This window comes from Asterias rubens, chromosome 6, assembly GCF_902459465.1.
Source record: "Asterias rubens chromosome 6, eAstRub1.3, whole genome shotgun sequence".
Lineage (NCBI taxonomy): Eukaryota > Metazoa > Echinodermata > Asteroidea > Forcipulatida > Asteriidae > Asterias > Asterias rubens.
The window spans coordinates 495-22700 of NC_047067.1; the positions used below are offsets into that span (position 1 = coordinate 495).

Below are 22206 nucleotides of genomic sequence, written 5' to 3' on the forward strand. Positions count from 1 at the left end.
CATGCAGAAAGAGGCTCCGTTGCTGTTGTTGATACATGGTCATACTTGCAAACAGGCTGTAAAAATACAATCCTTAGCTATTCGAAATCAGGAACACCTTCTGCACTTTTGTGCAGTTCTAGATTATTTGTTGGAGTTCATATAAAATCATTTCACACGCCTTTTGTAAAAGTAGGAGTTGAGGGAGCAGGGGTACTTGTGGCCTCCCAACCTCCGATTGCTGTTTTCAGATGCTCCGAATTTTTTATAACAATAATTATTATTGCAAATACACTGACTTACATACAAATATTGGAGTGTTGTAATAGTATGAATGAGCGGTAATCTACAATGTTAGTTGCCCCGGGAATACAATCTGATGAATACACAATTAACCATTTTGTGGAGGTGAACAAAGATTTTCATTATGGCGGACAGAACCTCAATATTTAAAAAAAAATTATTTAAAATGAGCAATAAACAAAGCTTATTAAAATAATAATTTCCGGTATGCATTTTTGTAACAATTTAAAACGATTTAAAACAAAGGTTTTGCTTTTTGAGAAAATACAAGCAGTTTGGTGGGTGACAGTAACAAAATGTACTAACTTGGCAGTTTGGTCGGTAACACTATTTTAGACGGTAAAACTTTGTTGCTCTGTGAAACTGGTTCCAGATACACGCTCGAGCGTTTTTGGTCGCTGATTTCAACTGTTGATGAAATTGTACAGTGGCAGTGAAATGGACATTAAAATATCTATGCTTACTGAATGATCTATTATAATGTTGCACTCTCATAAGATCAATCGGGCGGTTTTGACATTGTTTATACCCTTCAAATTTTGCATGACTTAAACTATTTTCAAAGTGGTGGTAAAAAAAGTACAAAAAGACACAGAAGCAGCAATCAACGAAATAATACATTTAATTTATAATTTAGTTTTGGACGACTGATTGTATGACTACCAGCAGACATGAAGCCGTCACCAAAGCGAGAGCAGGTGTTGAAAGTGAAGGACCGCCACTGGAGAAAGGGTCAAACACTTGATCTGCAGGGGGGGGGGGAACGATTGAAATAATAGGTTTTAACTTCTTTGAAATAATTTACGTTTCAAAGTGCTGTTTCAATACGATTCAAACTGTATATGTGTAAAACTTCTGAAGCGTGTTTCCCATACGTGAATAAAGACAGCTCTCTTTCTAATAGCGTACGTATTAACTAACGTACATGGCATGTCAGCGATCGCAAGTCGATGCCTTAGGCAAAAAGAAATACTATAAGGAAGAACAACATTTTGACTAGTAACAACGGGAGGGGATGGTGGATGAGTACAGATGACTGCGGTAAGGAAAATGGCATGAGGTCCCGCTTGTGTGTGTCGCAGTCAGTTTTTTTGAAAAAGGTGGGGTAGGGGTTTGGGAATAGGTGAGAAATCGACATGAGGGGGCACTGTGCAGCTTTTTATTCATATGCACCACGATCGTGAATCTGGTGGATCGATGGTAAAATCCCCTATTTATAGACGAGCATTGGCACAACGATATCATCGTAAATTAGCAGCTCTCTTTATTTAAACCTTTGGAGGGAAAAAGACAAACAGGAAACTACGAACAGTTAACAGATTGGGAGCAAATAAAATAATATTTTAACAAGGGAACCAAGTGATGGCCGAAATGTGGAAGGAAATCGCAAACGAGGATAATTTTAGGGAATTTAATCATCAAAATGCCTGCGAAAATCTGATCCAACCGAAATCTCTAGCAGTTCAAAATCTTCATTGCAAGAACCCGCACGCAAGTGTGCTCAACCGATATTTAGTGACTCCTACCGGTTATATTGGTAGTAGAGTCTGTCTCCATGAGATTCTGTCCCATGTCGAACTGTATGCAAACTTCTGCTGATAGCACCTTTTTTTCAGTCCGTGTTTATTTCCCACATGGGACATACATTCTACAGGGGTGGATTTCCGTAGGAGACCGGTGTCAGATGCAATATTGTGTGTCAGACATGCAATACTGTCCGCTCCGGACAATTTTGCATATGCAACCGTGTCCGGGGCTATGCAAAAACCGTCAAGTGGACATGTACATGACTGTACATTGTGCGCGTGTAAGCGAGCGCACCTTTTATAGTATCTTTGGCGAGCGTGCATGCACTGAACCTACGTATTATGCAGAATACCCAACGGCCGAACATTTCCCATGTCATTCATGAAATGCACTTTATAGCTTATAATGGCGAACGTGTTCCGTCGACCAAGGGCGTTTAATTTACTGCAAGGACTGTTTTTCTCGGGGGCGGACACAACTACATGTGCAAATGTGTCCAGGCGGACACAATTGCATTATGCAGCAGCGTCCGGGAGGACACGATTGCATATGCAAAGCCGTCCGGCGAACACTATTGCATATGCAATAATGTCCTCCGGATAGTATTGCATAGAGGACATACTTACATGCGACACAGGTGTGGCGGTTTCGGTCTTCCGCCGAGTTCAGTTTTCCGGGACCCAGTACGGCACTAACAATTGACTATAATTTCGCTTGCTGTGCACAGGCGTCGCATGACGTAATGTTACCGTATTTAGTCATTCGGAAAACTAAACATGGCGGAAAGTTGACACCGCCAAACCGGCAATGAGAATCAGTTCGTGCAACATCCGTGATTAATGACCATCGAATAATACATACACTATTTTCAACGGAATGGTTGGTTCAGGTGAAGATGAGGGGATCAAGGGGTATGCAGTGTACATTGGGATCTTTACCTGTGTTAACTACAGCAGTAGTTTGTCTATCCATCCCGTATTTATTCACACCCGCACACGTAAAGCGGGTCATATTGAACGACTTAAAGCCCGGCTCTCGGATCGTGAGCGTTGATATCATCGTCACGTGGTCTAGGGGTTTTGTCGTCAGCGTGACGTTGTTGCCAACGTCACTTCCCCGAATCAATAAGCCTCTGTATCTCCAAGACACATCTGCGTATGGGTAGCCTCGGACAAAGCAACGAAGCTCCAGAGGGAACTGGGCGTTGGAGTTGTACCAGACGTAAGGGTCAGTCTGAACTGTCACGTTAGCTGAAAACAACATGAAATAATTTCGCAAAGTTGCTGATGTTCTTGGAGAAATCGGTACAAAATCGGTAATATTAACACATAAAAAACCCGCAAAGTTGACATACGTCTCGCCCAAGACGATACAAAAATTAATGCCAAAGGGGGGCGGTTGTAAAAAAAGGCCGGTTCTCTTTCTTTTCCCTTTCTCGACAATATGCATAATTAGGAAACTACTCACCATAAACATTGATGTCATTTGAGACAAAGGTGGTTCTGCCGTAGATTCTGTATCTGACTCTGCACTTGTAGGTCCCAGCTAACACGGTGTTGGAGTTCATTAGCGTCAGATTGCCATTGGGAGAAATATTGACGTCTGGGATATCGTCTCCGTTTAAATCTATCATTCCCTTCCGATAATATGATTAAAAGTAATGTATGATTGAGCAACAACAAAAAAGGGGAACAAAATAATGATATCAAACAGCTCTTGAAAATATTCCCCCGTTTTACTTCTGTGTGCAGGTGCTAGCATGTCATGCAATTCATAGTGACTGGACGGTTACATCGACAACCCTAGTGTACTGTCCTAATGTTAACCCTAACCATAACCCTTAGCATCTAAACCTAACCCTAACCAAAGCCTTAATCCCAACCTATACCCAGCCCCAACTTTCCCTACTCCTCATGTTCTAACCATTAACACTTCTACCCCTAGCGTGTCAATCATCGTCTTGTTGTACTCGGATTATGGTAATATGTTGTACAAACTCCAACAGCTTGGGTTTCTTAATACTCTTTTCAACACTTTGTCCACCTGACAGCGACGGGGGGGGGGGGGATTGGAATGTCGTGGGAATGGGGACGTGCATGACAATACATTAAACAGGGGCAACTTGATAATAACAATAACACATGAAAACAACGATCGGCATCTGAACTTTACTGAGTGACGTTACTCGCCGATATCGCAATATTATTATTGCAAGTGAGTATCACACAAACATCTGGCTCAACGATCCAGAAAATAGACCTGCCCAATTCCTTCGCTACAGCCTCCAAACAGTTGATGTTGCGCCCTCTACTGGTCAATAATGCAAAACAAACAAAAAAACAGCATCGCCAATCAAGATGACATCTGGGTCCAATTTCATAGGGCTGCTAAGCACAAAAATTCGCTTAGCATGAAATTTCTGCCTACATAAAATTAGGATTACCAACCAAATTTCTACATGATTTAAGGATGAGCAAACATCAGCTGATAAACCAGCAACAAATAATAATATGCAACAAAAGGAAATTTGGTTGGTAATCATGTTATTATCAAGGAAGGAATTTTATGCTGAGCTTTTCTCTGATAAAACTTACCCGTAAGCCGATAAACTGGTTTTGTTTGTGCCAATAAATTTTCGAGCCAAAGTTGGTAAGGTCCGGCACGGTCTTGCAGGACAGTGTCGTGTTCTCGCCTTGGAGAATGACCTGGTCGTGGCTGGTGATAAGTTGGGCACCTGTCAAAAGACACATGGTTTTATCATTATTACTAGGAGGTACATTGCGATCTGAGTTGTATGCCGTAGTAAGTGGGGAGGGGTGTTTGTGAAAGGTAATTGGAGAAGGTCACCCTAAACCCCATGGCAAGTGCTGATCAACAATTATTGCTGAAAACATAAATAAAAAAATGGCAATTGGTATGTGCCAATGTCATCCCATTGGTTTAACCTCATCTTGATATTATTATACGCTACTTTCTGACAATGGGTCTATATTAAATTTGCATCACATTTAAAGATTCCATTAAATGTACTATGAGTTATTGGTATTAATGGGACCAACTTAAACCAGTGCTTGCTAGCTTACTTGCTTGCTTGTTTACTTGCTCGATTGCTTATTATAAATAAGTCGATTTATGTCCTAGAATCACGATTGTCTTCCATGCCTCTGCTGAATAAATATCCGTGTCTTTATGTAAGTATAGGTAAAAGGCAGATCTTCTAACTCAAAGTCTTCTTTTGACATTAATGATGGAATCATTAATTTCATTTTGTGGTAAAAGAAGGCCAGTTAAATAAAAAGGAGAGGAGTAACACATACGTTCAAGTATTGTGACCGACGTGGTTGCCACGCCCCTTCCAGGGGGCTTCATACGACAGCTGTAGCGCCCGCTATCGGACGGCCTCGTCGCCGTTATAGTCAGAATGGAAAATGTAGCGGTGTCCATAGGGTTTGTGTCGTAATCTATGTTGTACCTAAATTGAAACGAGAAGTGCAAATACACAGACATGAAAGTTAACCTTGGCTTAAACACTCTAAAGATATTTCATTATTACTAGACACTTTTTTTAAATTTAAGTTTAGCACCCATTCACAAAAATGTGTATACGTCCCCTGTTTTCGACACTCCGTCGTCCTTTCCTTGTCCCTATACATCTTTTCGGAGACTTTGTACACTTCAGACAACTTGGGAGTAATGTCATGTAATTTTTTGACTGCGTAAGCCTACCTGGGATTTGTATCTGGTATAATTTGGTCATTGTACAACCACTTGAAATCCACTGGATCACCGAGGTAGCTTGCATCGCAGCGAAGTTTCTGATGAAGACCCTGAATGCTTTGGATACCCGATGGAGGAGTTATGTGGATATCTGCAATAAAAAAGACAGCAAATTTAAAAATGAGCAGGGAATTTACAAAATAATTGGCATGTCCCTCTTACAAAATGTTTGTATTTTCAAGCTTGTTTATTCATATCAGTATAGCAACAGTAACGGCATCATTATCATGGGCAGCAACAACAACCGCATCGTGCATTATTACCAGCAGTGGCAACAGCATCAGCATCATCATCATCATCATCATCATCATCATCATCCTTTGCAGCAGAAGCAGAAGCAGCAGCAGCTGTAACAGCAACAGCAGCAGCAACAGCAGAAGTAACCGCAACAGCAACAATATCATTACAATCATCATCAGCAGCAGAAGCAGCAGCAGAAGCAGCAGCAGAAGCAGCAGCAGCAGCAGCATCAACATCATAAGCATCATCATCATCATCATCAACACCAGCAGCAGCAGCAGAAGCAGAAGCAGCAGCAGCAGTAACAGCAACAGCAGCAGCAACAGCAGAAGTAACCGCAACAGCAACAATATCATTACAATCATCAGCAGCAGCAGAAGCAGCAGCAGAAGCAGCAGCAGCAGCAGCAGCAGCAGAAGCATCATCCTCATCAGCAGCAGCAGCAGCAGCAGCAACACCAGCAGCAGCAGCAGAAGCAGAAGCAGCAGCAGCAGTAACAGCAACAGCAGCAGCAACAGCAGAAGTAACCGCAACAGCAACAATATCATTACAATCATCAGCAGCAGCAGAAGCAGCAGCAGCAGCAGCATCAACATCATAAGCATCATCATCATCATCAGCAACACCAGCAGCTGCAGCAGCAGCAGCAGCAGCAGCAGCAGCAGCAACCGCAACCGCAGCAGCAACCGCAGCAGCAACATCAGCATCATCCTCATCATCATCAGCAGCAGCAGCAGCAGCAGCAACCAGCAGCAGCAGCAGCAAGCAGCAGCAGCAGCAACAGCAGCAGCAACAGCATCAGCATCACCATCACCATCATCATCAGCATCATCATCAGCAGCAGAAGCAGCAGCAGCAGCAACATCAGGAACAGCAACAACAACCGCAGCAGCAGCAGCAGCAGCAACAACATCAGCAGCAGCAGCATCACCAGCAGCAGCAACAGCAGATCATTCAGTGGATCACAGTCACGTAGAACATAACAGCAGACATGATCATCAAGGTTCCCCGCCAGCCATAGACTCAGAAGCAGCAGAAGCAGCATCAACAGCAGCAGCAGCAACAGCAGCGGCAGCAGCAGCAGCAACAGCAACATCCACCGCAGCAGCATAAGCATCATCATCATCAGCAGCAGCAGAATAAGCAGTAGCAGCAGCAACAGCAACAGCAGAAGCAGCAGCAACAGCAACAACAGTAGCAGCATAAGCAACAGCAGCAGTAACAACAGCAGCATCAACAGCAGCAGCAGAATTCGATTTCGAGACCTCAGCATGATCATCAAGGTTCCACGCCAGCCATAGACTCAGAAGCAGCAGAAGCAGCAACAACAGCAGCAGCAGCAACAGCAGCGGCAGCAGCAGCAGCAGAAGCAGAAGCAGCAGCAGAAGCAGAAGCAGCAGCAGCAGCAACAGCAACATCCACCGCAGCAGCATAAGCATCATCATCATCAGCAGCAGCAGAATAAGCAGTAGCAGCAGCAACAACAGCAGCAGCAGCAGCAGCAACAGCAGCGGCAGCAGTAGCAGCATAAGCAACAGCAGCAGTAACAACAGCAGCATCAACAGCAGCAGCAGAATTCGATTTCGAGACCTCAGAATTATATTTTGAGGTTCCGAAATCAAGCATTTGAAAGCACAAAACTTCATGGGAAAAGGGTGTCTTTTTTCATTATTATCTCGCAACTTCGACGGCCAATGAGTACAATTTTTCACACTTGTTGTTTTGTGCAGATGTTGAGACACATCAATTGAGAAGACTGGTATAGACCATGTGAACTTTGTTTACAATAATTGTGACCTTATACATTTTTTGAGTATACTGGCAGGCAAGATTCTACACTGGCCCTATGGGAAAAGTTACAATTTGTGTCATAACTTCCACATAAAACCAAGAGTTAGAAGCCATTATACACTTTCGGCGCAGAAAGAAAAAAAAATTCACAGATTTACAAATAACTAACAGGGTTTACAGAAGGTAATGGTGAAAGACTTCTCTTGAAATATTATTCCATGAAATGCTTTACTTTTCGAGAAAACATTAAAACAATTATAAATTGTCATTGTCGAGAAGTACGGATTTATTTCAAACACATGTCCTGGGATGGCGAAACGTGCGGAAACAAGGGTGGGGTTTCCCCGTTATTTTCTGCCGACTCCGATGACCGATTGAGTCTAAATTTTCACAGGTTTGTTATTTTTTATATCAGTTGTGATACACGAAGTATGGGCCTTTGGACAATACTATTTACCGAAAGTGTCCAATGGCTTTAAAGTAAATGCTGGACAAGTTTTGAGATGTGCCCCCTTTCATCGTACCAAAAGTTGATAAGAATTAGACATTGTAGTCCCCATAAAATGTAAGATTTGATGTTTTCTTCCATTGAGCTGTGTGTACAAATCGTGCCTGCAGGAAGTCCAGGCTATGTGGTTCTTTTGTAAGATGTGATGTCACAAGTCACATCGTCTATACAATAGATGTTAATCGAAGACTGGTCTTTGACAATATTACCAATTAAAGTGTCCAGGGGTGGATTTCACAAAGATAGTCCTAACTTAGGACTAGTCCTAGGCAATGCTAAGAGATAGGACCAGTCCTAAGTTAGGATGAGTTACTGGTCATAACATAGGACTAGTCCTATCTCTTAGCATTGCCTAGGACTAGTTCTAAGTTAGGACTACCTTTGATATGCATTGAACTAAAAATACCACAGTGTACTGCTCATTAATTCAACTCACATGTGGACCGTTGATGAGATTGTGCTAAGCTCCAGTCAAACAGCAGCAGTGTAACCAACACTAGCAGGAAATGTGATGTGTCCTGCATTTTAGATCTATTTTGTTATCATGGGAATGGGAAGAACACAATCATTTCAACAGTTTTCTTCACACAAAAGTATTTCACAAAGCTATCTATCACAAATCTGTTTTTGCAGGCTACCAATCGGAAATATCCAATGGGTAAATTAGTGTTGATAATATCACCATGCACAGTTAACCATTAGATACTCTTTGAGTTAAGTTTTTTCAGTAAATATAGAGATAGTATGAAAACAGCGACTGAATTACACCAGCATCCTTTTCCTTTTTCGTTTTTAGTATCTGATTATAATTGCAAGAAGGAAGTTGTTGGTTGTTCCTATTGTGAATCAATTTCATAGGAGGGCATGTAATGTCACCCTGCTTATTCGAATCCGTAACAACGGAATGTTAAGAAAAACTCAAGAAAAACTCCCTAACTCACAACTCAGAGTTGACTCAGATTCGGGTACCGGTGGGGCTAATGTACACATTTCTAAATCAGTAGGACCTGAAATCTGCTTCCAAATGACCCAGAAATGAGTCAAACTTAAATCCCAATTTTAACCAGTTTTCTTGTAATGTCAGCATGCCCGTGGGTCAGGACCCTCCTATGGGACCCTCAGGACCTGCAGTACAGGTCAATTCTGACACATGAGTTGCTAGATTGAAGAGTTTTGTCAAAACATAGTTCTTCAACTCTAAAAACTGAACCAAAGTGTGTATTTTAAGGCGTGGTCAACTCCCGTCCCTTTCATTAAGTTCCAGTCATCCTACACCCTTTATTAGATTTCTGAGCACAAATCTAAAGAAACCGACCTGCGGGGGTAAACCTTCGCAGATGGAAAGGGTAAGTTTATGACTAACTTTTCAGCATTTTGTCTCATCTGTAAAAACAACACGAAATTGTCTTTTGCATATCGGTGGAAATACATTGCGAAAAGAGGGGTGAAAAGTTTAGGTAGTTCTTTTTCTGTATCATGCAAACTAACAGAACTTGCTCCAATAGATAGCTGGTCGGAATTTTAAAGCAGAATTATTGCCCAAAAAACTTACCCAGTCTTTGACAGGCCGGTCATGTGGGTAAATAATCCAAACTACGAACCTCGCCCGTTGTGACTGTCAATGTCAGTGTACACAAAACGAAGGGCTTACTTCACGGCTATAAAAAGCTCAGACTGTCCTACGAGGAAAACACGCCCAAACAAATTGCTGATGTAACTTGGGAGAATTTGACAGTTTCACTCTTCACACCAAAGCCCCGGTGACAGCAAGAATTAAATCGTGTAACACTCAGGAATGCGACTTGGATGATTGAAACTAATTTCATCTCTCAGAAGGAGCTATTTCTTTTTTTAACCAAGTCCCTTTTTTTAGTAGAGAAATATGGAAGGTTTGTTATGGTGGAGTGGCGACCCCTGGACAATGCGTCATATCCAAATCCCTTCCATAACGAGTTCACATCCTATACACAGTTTCAGCAATTCATATTCTATGTTATATGAGGGCTAACAACTAAACTTGGGCTATTCCCAGCGTGCTTAAAGGCAAAATACAGCTTTGGTTTGTGCATGTTTTTGGAACCGTCGATCGTTTTAACTATATATATATATGTAGAAGTGCAACAATTTTCCAAAGGTGTGCGCGTTTTTCATATATCGCCAAAAGTCCGCAACGCAACGCAGAAAAGTTATTCCCTAAGGAATACATGAGCTCGGAAACGTTCCTGCGCTAATGCTTCTCCCATTCAATTTCGGGGCATCATTGATATAGTAATAGTTTTTCAACAGCCACATAATTTCGAAGTGAAATGTTTCTCAGAATGCTTTACGCATTCGAAAGCTTCTGTACTCAACTAATTGTATTGCCATTAATTTTTATGAGTCACTGATGACTAAATCTAAATACATTCCCTTTAATATTCAGCATTGATCTTGCTTTATGCACCTGTCTGCAGTATGTCTTATAGCTAGAATCTTTCGCAGTCAGTCACGGTTTGTCACTACCCGTCTGCAGCAAGGAAACTTTTAAAGGGAGAGTGACAATATATTTTTTACAAACGCATAACACACATCACAATCAATCTGACAGAAATCAAATGGGCTCACACAATAGAGCAGCATAAGAAAGTCACATGTGATTTATAAATTAGAGTTTATAGGCACTAGACATGTTTGGTAAATGTAACAGACAATTCCCGCTTGGAGTATCACAACATTATGCATAAAATAACAAATTATTGTGAACAATTTTTGACTCAAATTGTCATCGAACTTGCAAGACAATAGTGTGAATAAAAACAGACTTGTTACACAAATTGTGTGCTTTTAGATGCCCTAAAACTTCAGTCCTAGAGTCTTTTAATATTTTTGAGCGGGAAGTTTAACCTTTTTCTCTAAATAACTGTTACCTAAGAGGGAGCCGTTTCTCACAATGTTAAACTATAATAAACAGCTCTCCATGTGACGTTTCCTTTTTTGTATGCTGACATTATTTTTTAGTAATTATACTAGTGTCCAGTGCCTTTGAAAAAATATTTAAGTAGTCGATCATTGGCCTCCAGAGTTGCGGGGAGTGTGAATTTTGGGGAGTATTGTTTGTAAATAATACATTCATTCATCTCTTCTCAACCCAGCTGAGTGAACGAAAGATCATCTGGCGGTCATAGACGTGACACTGAACAATAAACTGACGGATATTGGCCGTCAGGCTGGTAAACGTATATCTCAGTGTCAGCCATCCGCGGGTGCCAGGGCTTGATAAACGAGTAAATTGATCACTTCGAAGCAAAAAGACCGGTTATGTGGCTCAGTAGGCCCACTGTCTGTTTTTCAAATATAATCAGGGCCCTATTTCATACAGTATACAAAATATGCTAAGCAAAACAAAAAAGCCGAACAAGTTTACCAGCCACAACACAGTATCACGTGTACAATGTGTATCCTGCTTAATGTTGCTGAGCAGGGTTGTTATTAGCCTTTAGTCAAGGCGCAAGCAGCACACCGGATGGCACGCACAACCCCAAAAATGTAACGCACGAAAAAAAGACTATCACCGCAGGCGGCGAAGCCGCGAAGCGCCTTTACCAACTCGTTTTGGGGGCCTTGTGTTTTTCTTTACATTTGACAACGATTTTGGTGGGAGAAAATGTAATGCATAATGCATTAGCGTGGTGAGTTGCTGGCCATATAAAGGCTACAATTACTTGCATATGGCGTCACAAGAACGTTCGATGCAAATTCGTTATATTTTCTCCCACCAAAATCGTTGGCAAAAATGTAAAGAAAAACATAAGGCCCCCAAAACGACTTGGTAAAGGCGCTTCGCGGCTTCGCCGCTCGCGGTGATAGTCTTTTTTCGTGCGTTACGTTTTTGGGGCTGTGCGTGCTATCCGGTGTGCCGCGTGCGCCTTGACTAAAGGCTAGGTTGTTATAGACCTTTTCGCAAATACCATTGCGCAAGCGCAGACTGTTGAACGAGGTGCATTGTAGGATAGATATGGATCAAATTTGATCACCAGCTAGACCACAATGCACCTAATTCCACGCTTTACGCGCGCGCCCCAGTATTTGCAAAAAGGTCTGTGCAGTATTTTCTGCTTAAAAGTTCTATAAAACTGGGCCCATTACTAGTGACATGCAGGAGACGGTCCCTCTATTGATGTTTACAAACTACTTCCGAAAGCGCACTCTTTGTGATTAACCTCCTCCAGCCCATGTTATTTCCCTATGATTACTGTGGACATAATCTCAGGGGGCAGATTTCCCTGTAATACCGGCTGTAATACTTTGTTTCCTTTACTCCTGAACCCGATTTACAAACATATCTTGATTTCAATTTGATTTCAATTTGTGAGAAAACATCCATGTGTGCATTGTGAGATTGGTGTAACCAGCAGAAGTCGAGCAATCAGCTGTGATTCGTGTGAGAACTGGGTCCACAGCAGATGTACTGGTATCCTGTCCACTTCCGACTATGACAAGCTTGTTGCATCAAATACAACATTCAATTACATCTGTAACAAATGCACTTTTAATGAACTCCCTAAGTTATGTTTGCCCGACATGCCGGACAACCATGCTGTCTACAATGAGGAAAGTGAGTCCAACCACTTTCCCTCCGAGTCCGAATCCCTTCCTACCACGCCAACGGAACAGTTTAATTTTGACTGCTTTCAACAAAAAGGTCTTCACTTTCTCCATATCAACATCAGATCTTTGATACCCAAAATCTCAGAACTGAGACGTCTAGCTGCTGAATCTAAAGCCGCTGTTATCGGTATTTCAGAGTCCTGGCTTGATAGTTCTGTTCCAGACGGAGAGATCCAGATCAAAGACTACTCCATTATACGACAAGACAGATCCAGAAACGGTAGTGGGGTATGTGTCTTCATTAGGAACGATTTAGCTTTCAATCGAAGACCTGATCTTTACAACACTCAACTGGAATGCACCTGGTTTGAACTTCTGCTTCCCAAAACCAAACCAATAATAACTGGAATCTGTTATCGTCCACCTGGTGATCTCGCCTTCTTTGAAAAGTTGGAGACTACTTTATCACATATTCGCTCTGACTGTGAATTAATGCTTTTAGGGGATCTTAATGTTGATTTTCTGAATAAGAACTCTAGTCTTTTTAGAAAGTTGAGAACTGTTTTAAACTTGTTCAATTGCAAACAACTAATTGACACCCCTACTCGGGTAACTAGTTCCTCATCTACCATTTTAGATCATATCATTTGTAACAATACTGACAAGATCAGACAATTTGGAACTGTGAATATTGGCCTGAGTGATCATCTCATCATTTACTGTACCCGAAAGGTACATCGAGGCCAAGTAAATTGTCACAATACTGTCAAAATTAGATCTTTACGTAACTACAATCCCTCAAAGCTTCTGACTGACTTGGCTGGCACAGATTGGTCAGAGGTATTTAATTGTAATGATGCCAATTTAGCTTGGATTAAGTTTAAGTGTCTGTTTGTTAATATTTTAGATCGTATTGCTCCTATTAAAGAAATTCGTCTTAAGGGTAGAACTGAGCCTTGGATGAATGCTGAGATCTTGGATAGTATTAGACAACGAGACAGTCTTTTGTACAAATTTAAGAAAAATACTGCTGACGTACAACTGTACCGTAATTTTTGTAAAATCAGAAATAAGGTGCACAGGGATATTAGGCGTGCTAAAGCAGAATTGTTTAACACTAAAATTCACGAAAACAAAAATAACCCTAAAAAGCTGTGGCAACAGCTGAAATCACTTGGTTACAGCTATACACCCAGGGCTCAATCCAAAGTTGTCCTCAATATTGATGGTGATCTTTGCTTTAATTCTTCTGAGATTGCTGACCATTTTAACAGTTTTTTTACTACTGTCGCTTCCAAATTGGCAACCAAACTTCCCAATGGCACTAACAGTTTTGACACTGACTCTGTGATCTTCAAAAACCATTACACTGAAAAAGGAGTTACCTCCGATAGCTTCACATTATCTCCTATTCAAGAAGATTTTGTTTTTAATGAGCTGAAGACCCTCAACATCAACAAAAGCACTGGTCTCGACAACATCCCTGCCAGATTCCTGAGGGACGGGGCCATTGAACTAAAAAAAATCATCACTCACATTATAAACCTCTCCATCCTTTCCGGGGCTGTTCCCGACGATTTTAAATATGCCAGGGTTCAGCCATTGTTTAAAAGGGACAGTAAAACAGAAGTTAGCAACTACAGACCTATTAGCATTCTCTGTGTAGTTTCCAAAGTGCTTGAAAAGGCGGTTTATGTTCAGGTTGAAGATTATCTTGTGAAAAACAACATTTTGTACAATTTTCAATCGGGGTTTAGAGGCACATTTTCTACTGACACCTGTCTTATACATTTAACTGATCACATCCGTGTTCAAATGTCTCAGGGTAATTACACAGGAATGGTTTTGCTTGATCTTCAAAAAGCGTTTGATACTGTTGATCATGTTATTTTGTGTAAAAAACTTAAAGCCATGGGCATTTGTTCCATAGACTGGTTTAATTCTTATCTTAGCAACAGACAGCAGGTTGTCAATGTCAACAAAGTCCAATCGAAACCTCTGGCCGTGACATGTGGCGTTCCGCAAGGGAGTATACTGGGACCATTGTTGTTTTTGTGTTACATAAATGACATGCCCAGCTGTGTTAAGTGTAAACTACTCCTTTATGCTGATGACAGTGCCCTACTTGTTTCTGACAAAGATCCTGCTGCTGTTGCTGAGATACTTAGTGCTGAACTAGATTCGTGTAGAAAGTGGCTCATTGACAACAAATTGTCTTTACATTTAGGCAAAACCGTGTCTATCCTTTTTGGTTCAAAAAACAAAATTAAGAAGGCCTATAACTTTAAAGTCTTGTGTGAAGGTAAACAAATTGAATCAGCTACGTCTGTAAAATACCTGGGGGTCTCATTTGATCAGCAGCTATCAGGGGAATTAATTGCCAACTCCATTATCAAGAAAACTGGTGATAGGTTAAAATTCCTTTACAGACAGGCTTATTTTCTTAACACTAAATCTCGTAAAACACTTTGTTCAGCATTAATCCAGTGTTACTTTGACTACTCATGCTCTTCTTGGTTTTCTGCACTCCCAGTCCATCTCAAAAACAAACTTCAAATTATGCAAAATAAAATGGTTAGATTTATTCTAGCCAAAGACTCCAGGGCCCACATAGGTCAAAAAGAACTTGACATAGCGGGCTTCCTAAATGTTAAAGACAGAGTCTCTCAACTAAAATTAAATCATGTGTATAGAATAACTTGTAATGCCACTCCTGATTATCTTCGTGACAACTTTATTAAGGTCTCTGATTTTCACCAGCACAACACTAGGACCAGTGATCTGAATGTTATAGTCCCAATCTCATTCAGCTCAATTAACAATACTTTTTTTGCTACCGCCATAAGAGAATGGAACAATTTACCTGCTAATATTAAAATGTCTACTAGTCTGCAACAATTTAAAAAACTAGTCAAATGCCACCTTGCCACAAAAGCCACCTCTAAGGAAGCATAGCTTGGGTTCCTTTTTGGTTTCAATTTGTTCTATTATTTATCGATTTAATTTAATTTAACTTAATTTTTAATTTAAAATATTTGTTTTTCCTATTCTATTTATTTTTCTTGTCTTCTCTTGCTTTGTTTTTCCTTGAATCATCTTTTTGCCCTTGACTAGGTTCGTCTGTTTTTTGTAAGGACCCCAATGGAAATAAGTCTAAGTTATTGGCTTTTTTGGGCTATCCTTGGATAATCTTCTGCAGTATTTATATCTTGTTTTTTTGTCTTTTCTCCTGTTGTTAAGTACATGTTTGTATTTTGGGTATGTTCTTGCTGTATTTTTATCCGAATAAATTCAATCAATCAATCAATCAATCAATCAACAGTTGCATAAACAAGGAGATGGGACAGGTGGGGAAGGTCAGAGAGGGGAGGGCCCCTCTGATAAGTTTGTCTAATTAAATGATTGACTCAAGGGTCATAAAATATCAACAAATTCACACTACTTTTTTCTTTCAATATGACCAAAACATTATCAGCTATCCTTTAAGTATGAAGTTTTATACAATATTAAACTAATTAACTTGCGTAAAAACGCAGTCCCTATTTTCGTGGTGACATTCGTTTCTATTGCCACAGATCAGTAATCAGCTACAGATTTCATCATTTGCAAAGGGTAGCATTCAGCCAATTAAAAACACGTATCATTCGATGGACAATGTTCATTTGGGTTAGTGCAATTGTCATGTCCCGAGTCTTCCCCTGACCTCGGCGGCCATGAGCTTTGTTGAATGGGTACAAACAGAGAATTGAACGGCAAAAGAAACAAATTTATATTTACAAGAAAATATACATAATGAATAGGGTAGATGGCCTTAGCTTTCGATCCAATCCGGACCTTCTTCAGAGGCATAAGACAAGTACAAACAAATACATATCCATTTATAGAAAAAGAGAGGGGGAAAGGGATTAAGGAAAGGATCCAGAAAGAAGCGGGAAAATAACAGCCAATCAAAGTTCCTATTTCAGAAACAATATTGGGGGCTATGAACCAATAGGAGTGAAGTGGCGAGGACAAAGGATGTTTAGAATGAAAGGAAGGGTTACTGGACCATAAAAGTGGTAAATGTATTGTTCGACAACAATGGAGGGAGACATGAAAGGGTAGGATTAGAGAGCAAGTTGCATCATGATGCAACTAACAATGGTCAATTAATAAGAATAGCAAGATCAAAGGTATGATGATTTTAAAAATAGGTATGAGGGACCTGTGGAAAAAAAAGGGGGGGGGGGTTACTTACATCAGATAGTTACAGTGATGAATTTATAAAAACAACTTTAAACTAGGTTAATTTATATTTTATGTACAGAATATATACAACATATGAGTTCTTAGGCAGAAGTGAAGTGGAGGGTAATGAGAAGTTATTTAACACCAGTGTTTATGTTAAGTCCAAAGGGTTTGACTGTCTTGAGTTGGTGAATCCAGTGTGACTCTCTATTCTTGCGGTGTGTGTCATCACCATTGCAAGCTTCAATCACCAGAAGTTCAACATCAATGACACTATGATTGGGGCTGTTGAAGTGGATAGAGACTGGGTACGGTTTCTTAGTCTTTATGGAAGAGACATGATTCGCAAAGCGAAGACTAAGTTTGGTCTTAGTCTCTCCCACATATTGTAGCCCACATCTCTTACATGATATGACATAGACTACATTAGACGTGCTGCATTCAGAGTCGGTCTTGATGTTGTATGAAGAGCCAGTGGTATGACTCTTCACCTTAAGTGAGGGCTTAATGTGCAGACACGTTTTGCATTTGGAACGGGTACATTTGTGACAGCCCAGTATATCTGTCGGGGGTTGTGTTTGGACTGTACCTGGGGGAAGTTTGGCCCTGACTAGTATGTCACCAAGGTTCTTAGGGCGGCGGAATGCAACCATGGGAACCTCAGTGATTGCTGAGTGTAACCTGCTGGAGGAGTGAAGTATAGGCATGTTATTATTGAGAATTGAGGGAAGTTTGGGTAGTTTGGGGTGGAAGGTGGTGACCAAAGCAACTCTATTGGTAGGAGGTTTTTTAGCTCCCGTGTTAGTCAACAGAGTATGACGAGGTACGTTGAGAGCCCTGTTGATAGCAAGTTGGACCCTACGTTCGCTGTGTCCCCTAGATACAAGGTGTTTCCTTAGCTCTGATGAGCGCCTCTTGTACAGGGTATCTGTGGAACAGATACGCCTGATACGTAAGGCCTGACTGTAAGCAATTGCCTTCTTACAGTGACTAGGGTGACAGCTATTGGAGAGAAGGTACTGGTGGGTGTCGGTGGGTTTACTGTAAACATCTGTGACAAGGCCATTAGGAGACTTGGTTATTGTCACATCTAGAAAGTTCACACTGGTGAGAGATTGTTCGGTAGTGAACTTTATGGTGGGGTGAAATGAGTTGATATGGGCAATAAACTCATCCAAGCTGTCTTGGTCACCACACCAGATGGAGAAAATATCATCAATAAATCTCCACCAAACTAGTGGTCGGTTGGGGGCGGAGGACAGGAGTCTGTCCTCCAACTGAGACATGAATAGGTTAGCATATGAGGGTGCCATTTTGGTACCCATGGCAGTACCCTGTACCTGTAGAAAATGCCTGTCAGAAAATGTGAAATTATTCTTCATTAGAATGTGGCTCATGAGTTCCTTAATATGACTCACTGAGGGGCGGGACTGATTACTAGCATTGAGGGCAGAGACACATGCACTCATGCCTTCATGATGGGGTATGTTAGTATACAGTGATGAAACATCAAAAGTAACCAAAATAGCAGAGTCAGGTATTTGGTGCTTGACCTCATCTAGTTTGTGGAGAAAGTCTTTGGTATCCTTGATGAAGGAAGGAATACGGCAGACTAAGGGTTTGAGGAAGCTATCAACAAACTCAGAAATGCGCTCTGTGGGGCTACCATTCCCAGATACAATAGGTCTCCCCGGGTTATTAGGCTTGTGTATCTTAGGTAGAAGGTAGAACCTTGCTGTACGGGGGTCATGTGGGAGGAGATAGTTAAATGTATCAATGGTCAATTAATAAGAATAGCAAGATCAAAGGTATGATGATTTTAAAAATAGGTACAAGAAAATATACAATAATATAATGAATAGGGTAGATGGCCTTAGCTTTCGATCCAATCCGGACCTTCTTCAGAGGTATAAAACAAGTACAAACAAATACATATCCATTTATAGAAAAAGAGAGGGGGAAAGGGATTAAGGAAAGGATCCAGAAAGAAGCGGGAAAATAACAGCCAATCAAAGTTCCTATTTCAGAAACAATATTGGTGGCTATGAACCAATAGGAGTGGAGTGGCGAGGACAAAGAGTGTTTAGAATGAAAGGAAGGGTTACTGGACCATAAAAGTGGTAAAAGTATTGTTCGACAACAATGCAGGGAGACATGAAAGGGTAGGATTAGAGAGCAAGTTGCATCATGATGCAACTAACAATGGTCAATTAATAAGAATAGCAAGATCAAAGGTATGATGATTTTAAAAATAGGTATGAGGGACCTGTGGAAAAAAAGGGGGGGGGGTACTTACATCAGATAGTTACAGTGATGAATTTATAAAAACAACTTTAAACTAGGTTAATTTATACTTTATGTACAGAATATATACAACATATAAGTTCTTAGGCAGAAGTGAAGTGGAGGGTAATGAGAAGTTATTTAACACCAGTGTTTATGTTAAGTCCAAAGGGTTTGACTGTCTTGAGTTGGTGAATCCAGTGTGATTCTCTATTCTTGCGGTGTGTGTCATCACCATTGCAAGCTTCAATCACCAGAAGTTCAACATCAATGACACTATGATTGGGGCTGTTGAAGTGGATAGAGACTGGGTACGGTTTCATAGTCTTTATGGAAGAGACATGATTCGCAAAGCGAAGACTAAGTTTGGTCTTAGTCTCTCCCACATATTGTAGCCCACATCTCTTACATGATATGACATAGACTACATTAGACGTGCTGCATTCAGAGTCGGTCTTGATGTTGTATGAAGAGCCAGTGGTATGACTCTTCACCTTAAGTGAGGGCTTAATGTGCAGACACGTTTTGCATTTGGAACGGGTACATTTGTGACAGCCCAGTATATCTGTCGGGGGTTGTGTTTGGACTGTACCTGGGGGAAGTTTGGCCCTGACTAGTATGTCACCAAGGTTCTTAGGGCGGCGGAATGCAACCATGGGAACCTCAGTGATTGCTGAGTGTAACCTGCTGGAGGAGTGAAGTATAGGCATGTTATTATTGAGAATTGAGGGAAGTTTGGGTAGTTTGGGGTGGAAGGTGGTGACCAAAGCAACTCTATTGGTAGAAGCTTTTTTAGCTCCCGTGTTAGTCAACAGAGTATGACGAGGTACGTTGAGAGCCCTGTTGATAGCAAGTTGGACCCTACGTTCGCTGTGTCCCCTAGATACAAGGTGTTTCCTTAGCTCTGATGAGCGCCTCTTGTACAGGGTATCTGTGGAACAGATACGCCTGATACGTAAGGCCTGACTGTAAGCAATTGCCTTCTTACAGTGACTAGGGTGACAGCTATTGGAGAGAAGGTACTGGTGGGTGTCGGTGGGTTTACTGTAAACATCTGTGACAAGGCCATTAGGAGACTTGGTTATTGTCACATCTAGAAAGTTCACACTGGTGAGAGATTGTTCGGTAGTGAACTTTATGGTGGGGTGAAATGAGTTGATATGGTCAAGAAAATATACAGATATATTAATGGCTTTCAACAATGGTTGCCAGTTATTAAAAGTCTGTGTGTGTGTGTGTGTGTGTGTGTGTGTGCGTGTGTGTCTCTCTCTCTTTCGGTTTTTATCTTAACATCACTCTCATCACGTCTTCTGAGTCTTCTTTAAAGACACTGGACACTATTGGCAATTGTCAAAGACCAGTATTCGGACATGGTCAACGGAAACCGAGAATGTCTCAAAAATCATCATTTTTTAGCCGGAACAAATTTCTTGAGAGGCCAGTTGGCAGTTTTGAAGGTAATTCTTTTGGTATTTACGTCATTTTGGGGCATTTTTTTGTGTGATATGTATGATTTTTTTGTGAAAATGTTGCACTTCACCGAAACCTGCCAGGTATTGGCTGGGGCGCTAGGTACGACAGAACATGTCAAAATTCGTAAAAAGGAGTACAGCGCCCAAGTTACTGTGTGTACTATAATACAAGCTTTCTTTCCAAGACTTTCTCGTACAATTGAATCAAAGTAAATCACAGTTCTATTGACAGTGGTTCAACATTTAAATACAGCAAAACGAAAACTTATTCTAAAAATCTTCTTGAAATAAATAACATTGTAAAATAGCTACTTACAGGTCGATTTACCGATCCTGGTTTCTACTGTGGGGGGGGGGGGGGGGGGAGGGTGTCTTCGAATAAATTTCGGTGTGTTTCAGACGCCAAATAAAACTGTTTTTGCAAAACTCACAAATTATATGCCTAGATAAACTGTATACTTTAGGGCTCTCAATAACCCTTAAGCAAAAACAAGAGTTCTCAATAACTCGATCATCGAGGTTGACAGAGTCCTCTCCTCGGAAACCTGAAAATGCAACGAGACACACCTAAATTTCTTCAACACAATGAAAATAAAATGCCAAGTCAATGCGGTGCTTTGGCCATAACTATTTAGAACCCTGTTTCTTCATGTAATTATACAACTGCCAGCAAACTGAGGAAACTAAAGTAATTCTTTTAAAAAAACGTCACTCCGTGACAGCAATTGTTCTTTGATGTTAGAGTGAGGTGAGTCAAGTGCCATTTGAGTGCAAACAGGTTATTTGGGGTGGGCAGGTAGTAACGGGAGACGTTAATACGCTTAGTGGCAGCAGACTTACCAGGTAAATGTCCATTGTTTACGTAATTATGAGCATGCGCACATTACCGGGAACAATGGAATAACCTGGTAAGTCTGCTGCCACCTAGCGTCCAAAAAGTCCCACGTTTGTATATTATGAACGGTTAAACATATCTACACCTTGTGAACATTGTACACTGTCAAGATCTGTCATTGAACAGGTATCTCGCCAGCACTATCGACGATTGAGTAAACTTACGCGATGGTATGGCCATTTTGTTTCGTATTCCAATACTTCAAAGGCTTTGTAAGCAAGGTAGCCATGGCCCAATTTCATAGAGCTGTTTTAAGCAGACGGTCAACACACACACTTAGGACACCGGTCACACTTAACAGTCCATGTGCCTTGGTTGGTAATTATCATATTCCAGTAAGCATATTGTTTTGTTGTTGTTCGGTTTTGTTTTGTTTTGTTCAGTAGCCTGTATTGATTGGGACCGGACAATTATGTCTCTGATTATTAAAGGCAACCTCTCAAGTTGAAAACTTCATCTGTGATTTCAGAAATCTCCAACAGTGAAAATTACTTGAAGCGTACAGAGTTGGATTAGCCGTGGAAACCATGCAAAAGCTGAACTCTAAAATGGCCACGAAAGACATCAAGAGTTCAACCGAGCTTAATCTTTACATATTATTCTTGGCTCTACCACTA

The 22206-nt window shown here is 40.9% G+C and overlaps 1 protein-coding gene across 1 annotated transcript; it reads right to left on the reverse strand.

Moving 5' to 3' along the window:
* Positions 1 to 398: 398 nt before the first annotated feature.
* Positions 399 to 9979, reverse strand: LOC117291606 (roundabout homolog 2-like). Its single transcript, XM_033773422.1, has 8 exons — positions 9678 to 9979; positions 8562 to 8656; positions 5536 to 5677; positions 5127 to 5281; positions 4404 to 4543; positions 3277 to 3445; positions 2748 to 3059; positions 399 to 1028 (listed from the first exon to the last, which is right to left on the reverse strand). Exons 1-8 carry the CDS (start codon positions 9698 to 9700, stop codon positions 916 to 918), a joined length of 1149 nt encoding a protein of 382 aa, XP_033629313.1. The 5' UTR covers positions 9701 to 9979; the 3' UTR covers positions 399 to 915.
* Positions 9980 to 22206: the final 12227 nt, after the last annotated feature.

What these genes read in the sequence shown, in the direction of transcription:
- LOC117291606 (XM_033773422.1), bottom strand. Translation starts at nt 9,700, where the DNA reads ATGACCGGCCTGTCAAAGACTGG. An exon ending in ACCGGCCTGTCAAAGACTGG is followed by an intron (nt 8,657 to 9,677) that starts GTAAGTTTTTTG and finishes ATAACAAAATAG; the next exon opens with ATCTAAAATGCAGGACACAT. An exon ending in AAATGACATCAATGTTTATG is followed by an intron (nt 3,060 to 3,276) that starts GTGAGTAGTTTC and finishes TGTTGTTTTCAG; the next exon opens with CTAACGTGACAGTTCAGACT.